Here is a 12098-nt window from a genome sequence, read left to right on the forward strand (position 1 = left end):
GCCCTTGTGGGTGACAGCCGGGGGGGGATGCCTCGGTGCAGATTGCCCTGCTGTAGCCAGGGCCCCATGCACACCTCCCCTTCTGTTTGGGGTGAGGGACTGGGGGTGCCCTCTCCTTGCAGGGCTACCACCCCCGTTCTCCTGGGGAGGGAACGCTCCCTTTGGGGCGTTATTGAGGTGGGGGATGGGAGACCCCTTCCCCTTTCTGGAGAGGCAGGGTTCTACCCTTTGACTTGACCTCTCCCCCTTCGCGCTGCGCTCCGTGGCAGGAAGTTTGTCCCGGCCGCCCTGCCGTCCGCCGGGCTGGTATCCAAGGCGGGCTGGGAGAGCGGCCCCTAGCAACGGGCCGGGATCGGCCCCCGGCGCCATGGCAGCCGCTGCCGCAACCCCCACCGTCTTTCTGCTCATGGTGAACGGGCAGATCGAAAGCGCCCAGGTACGCGGGGGCCGGCCGGGCCCTCGGGGGGTCTCTGAGGCCCTTTTCCCCGGGCTCCCCCGCCCCGCTTCTCGCGCGGCTGGCGGGACCCTGGCAGCCCCCCGGAACGAGGCTCTGTGGGCGAGAGCGCGGCCGGGGGCCGCGGTGAGGGGCGCGCTGGAAAGGCCTCGAACCGGGGTCTCCAGAGGGGATGGGGGCCCTTGTGGGGCCATTGCCCGGCGCCCGCCTCCCCTGGCTCTGCTCCGTGCCAGGGCGAGCCCATGGCAAGTCCCCAGCACCGCGGCTCAGCAGGCTGCCAGAGCTGGGGCATTAGCCCCCCCCGGGCCGGGGTAGAGGGCAGCAAAAGGATGGGGCCCCCCCGGGCCACTAACCTGCTCTCCCCTTTCTTCCCCAGTTCCCAGAGTTTGACGAGCTCTACTGCAAGTACTGCTTCGCCTACGGCCACGACTGGGCCCCCACCACGGTAAGAGCCCCTCTGGCGCCCGCTGCGTCTGCCCTTGGCTCTGCCTTTCCCCCTCCGCCTCTCATGGAGCCTGCCCCCAAATCCCATAGGCTTGTGGGTATTGGAAATGTGAGCCCCCGGGGGCAGGGACTCGCTTCTGTGTTTGCAGCAGAGAATCCTGTGGCACCTTATAGACTAACAGACGCTTTGGAGCGTGAGCTTGCGTGGGTGAATACCCACTTCGTCAGACGCATGTTCTGTGTTTGTACAGCACCTAGCACAATGGGGTCTTGGTCCATGAGTGGGGCTCCTAGATGCCACGCTAACGCGAATAAAGAAAATAACTCAGGAAATACACATAGTAGGATTTGGGGGGAAAGGGGGGACAATGACTACAAGTGTCTTTTTCCCTTTATTCTTTTGGAAAGGTGGAGTGGTCTAGTGCAAGGGTTCTCAACCTCATTCTTTCTGAGACACCCCCCAACATGGTGTAAAATCTCCACGGCCCAGTTGTGCCTCAGCTACTTTTTTCCCTCATATAAAAGCCAGAGCCAGCATCAGGGGGTAGCAAGCAAGGCTGTTGCCCAGGGCCCCATAACACAGGGGGCTTCACAAAGCTAAGTTGCTCAGGCTTCAACTTCAGCCCCAGGTGGCAGGGTTCAGGGCCCTGGACTTCAGCCCCACATGGCAGGGCTTTGGCTTTCTGATCTGGGCCCCAGTGAGTTTAACACTGGGCCAGCTTGGCGGACCCCTGAAACCTGTTCGCGGCCCACCCGGCGGCCCCAGACTTCTGGCTGAGAACCACTGGTCTAGTGAACGGAGCACAGCCTTGGGAATATATCCTAAACTCTAATATCATCTCTGCCACTGAATTTTGAGCAAGTCATTTCACTTTTCTGTGTTTTATTATTCCCTCGTTTAGAAAATGAGATGAATTATTCCTTCTTCACTTCACAGAGGAAGTGCAGAGATCTTTTAATGTTGGTACAGTGCTTTGAAAAACTAGAGTGCTGTGTATGTGCTGTGTGTTGTGGGTTTAGTTATACTTATTCTTTATTTTGTGGTTTACATATTCAAAACACTTCTTTTAGTTATTATGAATGCAGTCAATGTTCTTCATAAATGTTGATAAGATTAGCTACTTGCAAATTAGTAGGAATAAGGGTCAGATTTTAAATGGGTTTAATTTTGCATCAATTTGTTTGCCCAACCCTGCATTTGCACATGCAAAATATTGTATGTACAAATTGAAGGTAAGGAGCTTTGGTTATTAAAAATGTAAGCTCTTTGGGGCAGGGTCTGGAACTTGGCCCTGGTGGTCTGTCTGTAAACAGGCAAAGAAGTTTTATATTCACTAAAAGCATATGCACTTTCCACTCTGTAATGTGAGTAAATAGAAGCAGCTTGTATTTGTACAATATGTAAGCTCTTGTTTTAGGGTTTGGAAGAGGGAATATCTCAGATCACCTCTAAAAACAGAGATGCACAGCAAGCCCTTGTGTGGAATTTTCCAATTGACATCACCTTTAAAAGTACCAACCCCTCTGGCTGTAAGTAACCACAAAGATGTATGGCTGAATACAGGTATTTAGTACATGAAGATTGTAGTTCTGGAATGGTAGGCTGAGTCCTTTGCATCTTCATAGCATATGCTGGTATGACCTTCTGGATAAGGGAGAGTATGCCCAGCAATTGTTGGAGAGTCACAAATATGCATGGTTCTGCATGTCACCTTTTGCCTTGTGAATGAAGGGAAGCCCAACATTACAGATTAATTTTTGACTTTTGTTCTATTGAGTCCAGTTTGTGTTTTCTCTTGATGGTACTTTTAGGCAATTCATATTTTGAAGTTTCCCAAGATGAAATTACTGTGGGCTCCCCCTTTATCATTTCTGGCAATTAAACTTGCTTAGAATAGATTCTGTGCACTCTGAGGGGTACCATATTTCTTTTAATCTTTTAATATTACCTTTCCTGAGTTAGACTCTTTCTTAGAAACCAGAAAGCTTTACACTAATTCAATAATACAGTTAGCACTGTTTGCTTTCTTATACCCACTGGCTTTTAGTTCCCTAATACAGGTAAATAAATACATTTTTGTCCCTGCAGTTCTTGACACTTGCTTTCAGGTAATGTTAAATAACAGTAAATTAGAAATGAGTTTAAGAAATTATAGGGCTATATCCATGCCCTTCCTTGTCCTTGCCCTTATATTAACTCCTATTTTCTTTTTAAGGGCCACAAATAGTGGTAAGTGTCTATGGACCTGATCTTTTTGGAAATGATGTCGTCCGAGGTTATGGAGCTGTTCATGTTCCGTTCACACCTGGAAGGTGGGTTAATGATGGTTATTATTTTGGTTTCAAATGTTCCTCCCAAATACAATTTGAACTCAGCTCCCTCTTTTCTAAAGTAAAATAATCAGAGCCAAAGTAAGTGCCCCCCAAGTGTCTCTATAACTTGCTTACACCACAGGTATGGAATCTATTCTCTGACACAAGCCTTGGTCATTGGACCTGAGCCTTGTTGCTTTTTATTCAGTGCAGGTTTAGTTTTAATTTGTGTATGGGGGAGGGCAGTTGAACAAACTGGCCCAGATCCTCAAAGCGATTGAGGCACCAAACCCCTATTGCTTTCAGTGGGAGGTAGGCACCTAAATGCCTTGGAGGATCTGGGCCTGCAAGTCTTCACTTCAGCACTGTCATGTCTGTCGGGGGGACTGCACCACTTAGGGTTTGAAGGTGCTCCCCTAGCTGGCCTCTCTCCTGTGCCCTTTGCAAGTTCCCCATGCAAGCTGCTCATGGGAAAGTTTGAGTTCATTACTTACAAGTTACTTGTGGATGTCTCACATTTTTTAAATCTGTATTTGGACTTTCGTTATCATAGTAAATACAGGAGTGTTGGAAATTGGCATTAGGTTTATTTCATCAATAAGTTCTCTCTCTTTATCAATTCCATTTCAGTCATAGAAGAACCATTCCTATGTTTGTTCCAGAATCCACGTCTAAGCTGCAAAAAATTACAAGGTAATAATCCAAAAGTGTTATTAGTAACATGGGAAAGGACATTTTTGTTTTAATTTGGATTCTAATGACAGTCTTGACACTGCATGATGAAGGACAAGTCTTGTAGTCCCCCTATGTCTTAGATTTCTGACTACTCAGTATGTGCACGCACTTGTGAGTTTTTTTAAGGTTAAAGACAATCCTATGAGTTTCATGGACAATGTGGCTTTATCCATCAAAGCCTTACTCTAAAATTTAACATTAGCAGTCTGCTTGGAGTAATGCTCTATAACTTCTTCCTTTTTGTTATCCATGGATTTGAAAGTGTGAATTTGAAAAGCACTTGCAATATTGCTGCCAAGATAGAGCTATGTCTTTTTAAAAAGTAGCCACCAAATGATAGCAAAGGCAAACAACCACACGTTCCCTTCTATTCTCTGAAGCTTCCAAAAGAAAACATTGACACTGATGAAATTGTGCGAGTAAGAGTTCAAAGCAAACTGGCTTCCTATGTAGAATTGAAGTAAACACATTCATTTCTTTCTAGAATAGATTTCACTAGTATTACACTTATCTTTCTTCATGTAATTCAGCAACATCTGCTGCAGGAATTACTCCATAATGAAAACAATCATTATGAGGATGCAGAATGTTAAGTACAGCATAATATGTTTTAAAAATATAATTGGACTGTTCCACAAGGGACATTTTTACGTTCTAAGAATGAGTGTCTGAATTTATTGGTTGTAATCAGTTCTTTTTCTTGAACAGTAACTGCCTCTTTTACCTCTATACATGAATTTTTATTGTTTTTCTCTCTCATATTTTTCCCTTCATCCTGTCATAAAATCTCAGTATTTAAGAGCCAGAACTGATGGAGACCTTGAGCTTCACAGAAAATGATTGTAGAAAATAGGACATCCCATATCCAGCTGCAGTGAGCACATGGTTAAGGAGTTAGTCCTGAAACCCATTAGGATGTCTTTGCGCACATCTGAGTCCTGTCCAAGTAGCTCTGGTTTAGGCAGCAGTGTGACCTAGTGGGTAGAGCACCGGACTGGGACTCAGGAACCTAGGTTCTGTTCCTGACTTGGCCACTGGAGTGCTGGGTGACCTTGGGCATAGGCACTGACTCCATGGGTGCTGCGGGGCTGGACACCCACGGGGAAAAATTAGCGGGTGCTCCGCACCCACTGGCAGCCAACCTTCCCCAGTACCCACCCCCTGCTCGCCGCCTCCTCCCCTGAGCGTGCCGCGTCATTGCTCCTCCCCCTCCCAGCACTTCCCTCCCACCACCTAACAGATGTTTGGTGACTCTTAGGGCTTTCCGGGGGGAAGAAGCGGAGGGGGGAGAGAGAGAAGTGGGGATGTGGCACGCTCAGGTGAGGAGGCGGTAAAGAGGCGGGGACTTGGGGGAAGGGGGTGGACTTGGGGTGAGGGTGGGGCAGGGGCAGGGGGAGTCGAGCAGCCACGGGGCAGATGGGAAGTTGGCACCTGTGACCTTGAGCAAGTCATTTCACCTCTGTGTCTCAATTTCCCCATCTGTAAAATTGGGGTAATGATGCTTATCTCCTTTATAAAACACTTTGAGATCTGCTCATGACAAGTGGTGATAAAATTATGATGATGAGAGCTAGAAATTATTATTTAATTGAAGGGGACTTGGGCATTGAAGTCCATTAGGCAGCTATGGAAATCAGCCTCCATTTGTAAAGAACGGGTTGAATTTAAAAAAAAACTCTTGAGTTACTTGGAAGTACAAGTCTCATTGACAGTCACTTACACGCTTTTGAAAATTCCATGCAATGGCAATAATTTGTCCCATTTTACAGTTGTGGAAATCTAAGACACAGGGGGACTACAAGACTTGTCCTTCATCATACAGTGTCAAGACTGTCATTAGAATCCAAATTTTCTCTCTCCCAATGGGGGCTGCGGGAAGGGCAGGTCGAGGGATGTGCTGGCCACCCTTCCCGCAGCCCCAATTGGCCTGGAACGGCAAACCGTGGCCAGTGGGAGCTGCGATTGGCTGAACCTGCGGATGCTGCAGGTAAACAAACCGGCCCAGCCCGCCAGATTGACTGCAGGTAAAAACCAAACCGGCCCATGCCCGCCTACAGTGGCTTATTGTCCGTTATCAGCCACGGCCATATCGAGCGTTGCGATCCTGCACTAGACTAACAGTGTACATGCTGTAACAATCTACAACAGGGGTAGGCAACCAGTATGGCACATGTGCTGAAGGCGGCACGCGATTTGATTTTCAGTGGCACTCACAATGCCCAGGTCCTGGCCCGCTTTGGGGGGCTCTGCATTTTTAATTAATTTTAAATGAAGTTTCTTAAACATTTTGAAAACCTTATTTACTTACATACAACAATAGCTTAGTATATATTATAGACTTAGAGAAAGAGATCTTCTAAGCCCTGGAGGTTTTTCACCTTCCTCTGCAGCGTGGGGCATGGGTCGCTTGCTGGTGGAATCTCTGCAGCTTGAGGTCTTCAAACCCAATTTGAAGACTTAATAACTCGGACATAGGTTAGGGGTTGTTATAGAAGTGGATGGGTAGGGTTCTGTGGCCTGCTTTGTGCAGGAGGTCAGACTAGATGATCATATTGGTCCCTTCTGACCTATGAGTCTGTGAATCTAAATGAAAACTCAACACACCACTTCTGAAAGATTGCTGACCCCTGATCTACAATATGCTTGGCTACTGTGCACCTTATCCACTTAAAAATCTAATCTGTTTTAGTAACTATATTACATTTTGTGCAATAAAATCAGAGGGCAAGATGCATTCAATCAGTAGCCATTGATCCTTGTGCTGCAGATGGCTCTTTTATTATATTTTAGTAAATTGTCAGGTGACATCCTGATGATGATGCATTGATTGCTGAAAAAACTCATATTCACTCTCACTCCAGCTAGTTAATTCTGAATTTGTGCTACTGACCAACTGTGGTGGATGGAAATTACACATTGAAACAAGCTGTAGATGATTAGTACGTTGACAGAATTTGGCTTCTTGAAACTAGTGATGAAGTGGGACCGTTAAAGGTTTCTTGAGCCCCAATACTACTGCTCCTGTTATAAACTTTCTGTTCTGATTAACTTATATTAACTTTTGCATGGTACATGCAATTTGGTATGGCTTTTTGCACCTCTGTTAAAGAAATGGCTCCTTGAGGTTATGTACAGCTGATCTTGACACTGCATTGTGCAGTGAATCCAGATTTGGTCTGCCTGTTCTTCAGAATTGTTCTAAACTGAATTATCCACTAGTCTCTTCCTCCTTGTGCGGGAAAGGGCCACACATATTGGCTGAATACCCTCTAGTCTTTCGTAGTGAAGATTCCATCATTCATACTCCAGAAGTAACTTTTCTCTGAGTTAATTGAACATTTCAGCAGATTTGTCCATCTGTATTAAAAGCAGTGGCCCAGAGGGAAAACATTTTATAGAGTCCCAGAGTTTGTTTGTGAAATATCTCAGGATCCTGAGTTAAATTCAGCTGTTTTAATGCCTCTGACAATAGAGATTGAAATATACCAGCCGTGCAGGATAGAAACACCTTGTGGAATGATTTGGGCTGTTTGTTGAATAGGTTAAGCAGTTTAGTAGTGCATAACGTGGAGTTGAGATGTAAAGTAGCAGAAATATAGCTGAGTTTAAAGAGAGGGAGTTGTAATCAGGTAAGGCAGGTTAGCCTCTGTATGTTTTAATAAACACATTAATGTAGTATAATCATGACAGCACTGCAACTACTTCTCTTTTTGCCAGATGAAAACTTCTGGCACCAGAGAACAAACTGTACTGCCTCAGATATGTATATTAAAGAAAGAAAAACAGGAATTCTTCCCAAAGTCTGGGCAGCTTTTTAACCTTCTATTGGCTTATTATGGCACACTCAGTGCAATTTCTAACACAATATACTATGGTAGAATAGCGTAGAAATGCGATAGATAATAGGGATTTTAAATATGAGTGAAGGAATCAGGAGGGGAGGCAGGAAAGCATTTCATAATATTTCAGTGATGGAGTGTTTCCTTTATGGGGCAGCTAAAATAGAACCAGTGGTGGTAGGACTTATTTTAATTTGTGATCTGTGGGCAAATTTAAACCCTGGTTTACTGTGGTTATTCAAAGAACTTCCACTGAGTAAACACTTCCTAGTTTTAGCATGCTAATCTTTAACAATCAGATTGTAATAGAATCATAGACATCTCAACGGTACCGTACTCCACAAGTAAGTTGTCCCATTCATTTCAATGGGAATTCTTGCAGCATAAGATATTACTCAATGTGCCTGATCCAGTGCTCAGTGAAGTCAACAGAAGGACTTGCATTGCATTCAGTGTTCAGTGTGAGCAGGTGTATCGCAATCTGTCCTTAAATTAGTCTTAAAATACTGCTGTAAATAAGTTAGCCAAAGGTTTTTGTTTTCTGTAGGCCTCCCACCCAAAGGACTATCTATAAAGGAATGGTGAAGCATATACTTGCACAAATTTCTCCTGAATGAGGACTCCTGGACATAACTTTTTCCCTGTCCAACATGTATTTGTTATAGCTTTTAGGTCCCCCCAATCCAGATCCTTAAAATTAGGTTATTAAAATATCTTTGAGGTAAACTGACCCTCCCTCACTCGGAAATAACTAAAACTTAACGTGTGACGAGTGGGTATTTGCCCATGAAAGCTTATGCTCCAATACCTCTGTTAGTCTATAAGGTGCCACAGGACTCTTTGTCGCTTTTTAAATTTAATAGAATGTAGGTGAAATTAGGAAAAAAGGAAAACTGGTCAATAATCCAGAAGTGACATTTATCTTTGATCAAAGTAGATAAGAAGCAAGGGAAAAAATATATCAAGCTTTAAAAATTCCTGCTATGAACAGGGGGAAACATATATTTCTTTTATTTCAGTGCATACGATGAACCTTCCTTATAACAATTCTAAATGCTACCAAGTATGACACATCATTGAGCTGTTTTCTTTTCTCCTTCTCCAAGTTGGCTTATGGGAAGACATCCAGAGTTCACTGACCCAAAAGTGGTAGCGCAGGGAGAAGGCCGAGAAGGTAAATGATCAGGAATTACTGTCTCTAACTCCTCTATGACTATGGACCGGATCTTGGCCAGTCCGTTTCTTGTTAATGCTTTAGGAGGTTAATTGAGCATATTGAGAACACCAGGTCCTGGTATTCTGTGGGATATCTAATGACTGTTCAACCAGCTTTACTGGCTAATGGTGTTGTCCTCCTATTTCTAGTGATCACGGTGCGATCCCAAGGCTTTGTGACTATTTCCTTCAATGTGGTGACGAAAGACATGAAGAAACTGGGCTATGACGTAAGCCCGTCAGACATGCATTCTGTGTCTCTTACAGATGGGATTCATAACCATTAAATGATGGGCGGGGGGGAATTTTCAAAGGCACACATGGGAGGCAAACTCCATACTTGTACTGATTTTCTATTTGAATATGAAAGCTCAAGCCATAAGGTGTGTGTTGCAAAATACCTTTCTATCATAACCTTTTGTACATTTTTTAGTTAACGAATAGCCAGTTTACATTTGTTTTTAAAAAATGGTTTCATATATTCCAAACACCAATGCAGGCCTAAAATTGTTTACTAATGATTTTGAAGTGGTAGTGGGAAATTCAAATTGCAATACCTTCCAAAAGGAAGGGAATCAGAGAACATTTCAGTGGCACATTCATGCACATTCTTCTGCAAAAGCAACAAAAAAGTGGGTTTTTTGCGGGGGGGGAATTCACAGAGAGTTAGGTGTTTAATATCCCCTTGCTTCATGCATTTACCTCTCATTTGAGATTTAAGTGCAGCTATTGAGGGAGAAATAGATCTCGGTGTGAGGATCTGGAAAAGAGCGCACAGCCTGAGTAAACAGGACGTGCACTCAGCCATAAGCAATGGGGAATCCTCTGGCCCACCCTGTTACAGATCCCCTCTGCTATAAGGGATTGCCGGGAGTAGCAGTCAGAGCCATCTCTTCCTGGTTATGCAACTTTCTGGAATTTGTGCATTTTCTTTGTTATTGCTGAAGGTACTTCTCCCCTTGTCCTCTTAGCCCAGCTTTTCCCTTTGCTTGATTCCACAGTAAGCTAAGTAATAACTCTGTGATGATGGCAGTGAAATGAGCGTGCTCTCACAAATCCAGCATTCTAATGGCAGTCCAGGATAGGCTGTGAGGCAGGTAATTGTTTAGATGGGTCCTATACCATGGCTTTTAGTAGCCAACAAACACAGTAAGGAAAATAACGTGCTGAATTTCCAGTTTGATTTATGAAGGTTTTCCTCACTGTTTGGATAACCTTAGAAATTGTCGTAATGTTGTTTCTTGTTACAGTACATGGCAACAGCTCCAAAGCTAACACACTCTTCTCAGCTGGCTGCAGTTTGAGGGTACAAAGAAAGGCCTTCATTCCAAGGCTATGTCTACACTGCAGTAAAAGAGCAGTGGGCAAGGCCGCAGCTGGCCTAGGTGAGCTGACTTGTGCTGCGGGACTATAAGATTGCTGCGTAGATGTTTGGGTTCGGGCTGGAGTCCTGGTTCTGAGACCCTGCAAGGGAGGTGTGGGTCTCAGAGCCCAGGTGCCGGACTGAGCCCAAACATCTACGCTGCCAATGTTAGCCCTGCAGCCCAAGCCTGAATCAGTCAACCCGGCTGCTGAGACTCAGTGCTGCGGGTTTTTTACTGCAATGTAGACAAACCCTGAATGTCCTACCTTCCCTGACCTTTCACGTGACTCTCAGCTAAGCTGATATTAGAGCTCTGCATTTGGGTCGAATAAACCCAAATAGCTCAATATTTATATTTTTTGTCTTTTGTGTGCTTTTTTTTCCTTAAGGGAACCATTTATTGGTCCAAAGTAACACAAGCTCTAGTCGTCTTATGATCTTTCCACCATCCTTTGTGTCCAAACTACAGAACTTAAATCCATAGCGAGACGTGATTATTTAGTCAATTTGAGAGACTATATTTGGGTACATGGTTTGCACATTTTGACTTCAAATACCATGAGAAGACCAGACTTAATATTATTTCACCCTGTTTATAAGTCACAGATACATTAAAAATCTTTTGGAAAAACAAGCACAAAGAAAAACAAATTTTGAACCACTGCACATCCATAGTAATATTAAATAAAGCGTGCTATTTTGAGTACTAGAATTCCTTATGTATGTAAAGCTGTACACTACGAACACTGTGCTTTGTATATATAAATGATGAAGATCTTGTAAAGCACCTTGGAATTTTGCTCTGTTCCTTAATCATTTTGTACTTTTATAAATGATTTTACAAATATGTGGTGTACAAATTATTTTTCATACATTAGCTCTTGTTCTCTATCTTCATTGTGCTTTTTGAATGATAACACTAACACCCATTATAATTAGCTGTTCTACAACAAAGCCACAACTGAGCTCAAATTAATCAGACTATTTTTCCTGTTTATTGGCTGCTGTAGGAGAAAGAGAGATTGTTGAGTTTTTTTTAAATACCTACTCGGTTACAATGGTGAGTGTAGCCATATAAGTACCTTGGTAGACCAGATTTGAAGCGTTTGAAAAGCAGAGAGAAATAATGTAGCACAAGTGAAATATAATACACTGGAGATTTTTACTAACTTGAAATGATTTAATATCCCTGTCCAATTAGAGCAAAACTGCGTGATGCTTCCATGCATGGTACCCTATTAAACTGAGGAAAAAGTCCAAACTTCACTCCCACAGTGATACAAGGAGTTTATTCGCATCCAACACTATAGGGCATTGTGGATACATGAGCTCGTATAGTTACAAATTTTAAGGGGATTTCACCAACAAATTTCACATAATAGTTTGAAGTTGCCATTTATGTTGTTCATTGTTCCTTCCTCCTGTTTCCATCTTCCGCTGTCTTTTCTTGGCTGAGATTGGTGAGGGCTCCTTCAGCTAAGGCTGTAAGAACATGCCTTGTTGGCCACACTCGCCAGGTAAAATCATGACCTGCTGGATTGAAATAATTCTCTCTTGGCATTAGTGACATGCAGGTGTTAACCACTCTAAACTGACGGGGGGTGCAGGGGGAGGGGAATATTTTCCAATTAAATGTATTTTCAAATCAATAATCTAATCACAATACCTTAGAGACAATGTCTGCATTTTAGATGATACAGTGAGTGTCACATCTGTCAGCTATGTTTTTATAACG

At 43.8% G+C, this 12098-nt stretch overlaps 1 protein-coding gene across 2 annotated transcripts; it reads left to right on the forward strand.

Moving 5' to 3' along the window:
• Positions 1-311: 311 nt before the first annotated feature.
• On the forward strand, positions 312-11212 carry B9D1 (B9 domain containing 1). 2 transcript variants are annotated; one of them, XM_032762729.2, is made up of 7 exons: positions 312-436; positions 831-899; positions 2317-2428; positions 3115-3211; positions 3842-3904; positions 8892-8959; positions 9151-11212. In XM_032762729.2, exons 1-7 carry the CDS (start codon positions 368-370, stop codon positions 9285-9287), a joined length of 615 nt encoding a protein of 204 aa, XP_032618620.1. In that variant the 5' UTR covers positions 312-367; the 3' UTR covers positions 9288-11212. The 2 variants fall into 2 exon arrangements, with proteins under 2 accessions (XP_032618620.1, XP_032618621.1); XM_032762730.2 differs by lacking the exon at positions 831-899 and having other exon boundaries at positions 9151-9383.
• The last annotated feature ends 886 nt before the right edge of the window (positions 11213-12098 follow it).

Source organism: Chelonoidis abingdonii, chromosome 9 (assembly GCF_003597395.2).
Source record: "Chelonoidis abingdonii isolate Lonesome George chromosome 9, CheloAbing_2.0, whole genome shotgun sequence".
Taxonomy (NCBI): Eukaryota; Metazoa; Chordata; order Testudines; family Testudinidae; genus Chelonoidis; species Chelonoidis abingdonii.

Coding starts and splice junctions, on each gene's coding strand:
- B9D1 (XM_032762729.2), top strand. CDS start 368: ATGGCAGCCGCTGCCGCAACCCCCACCGTCTTTCTGCTCATGGTGAAC. Junction 3,905..8,891: donor AAGCTGCAAAAAATTACAAG/GTAATAATCCAA, acceptor TCCTTCTCCAAG/TTGGCTTATGGGAAGACATC. Junction 8,960..9,150: donor GCAGGGAGAAGGCCGAGAAG/GTAAATGATCAG, acceptor TCCTATTTCTAG/TGATCACGGTGCGATCCCAA.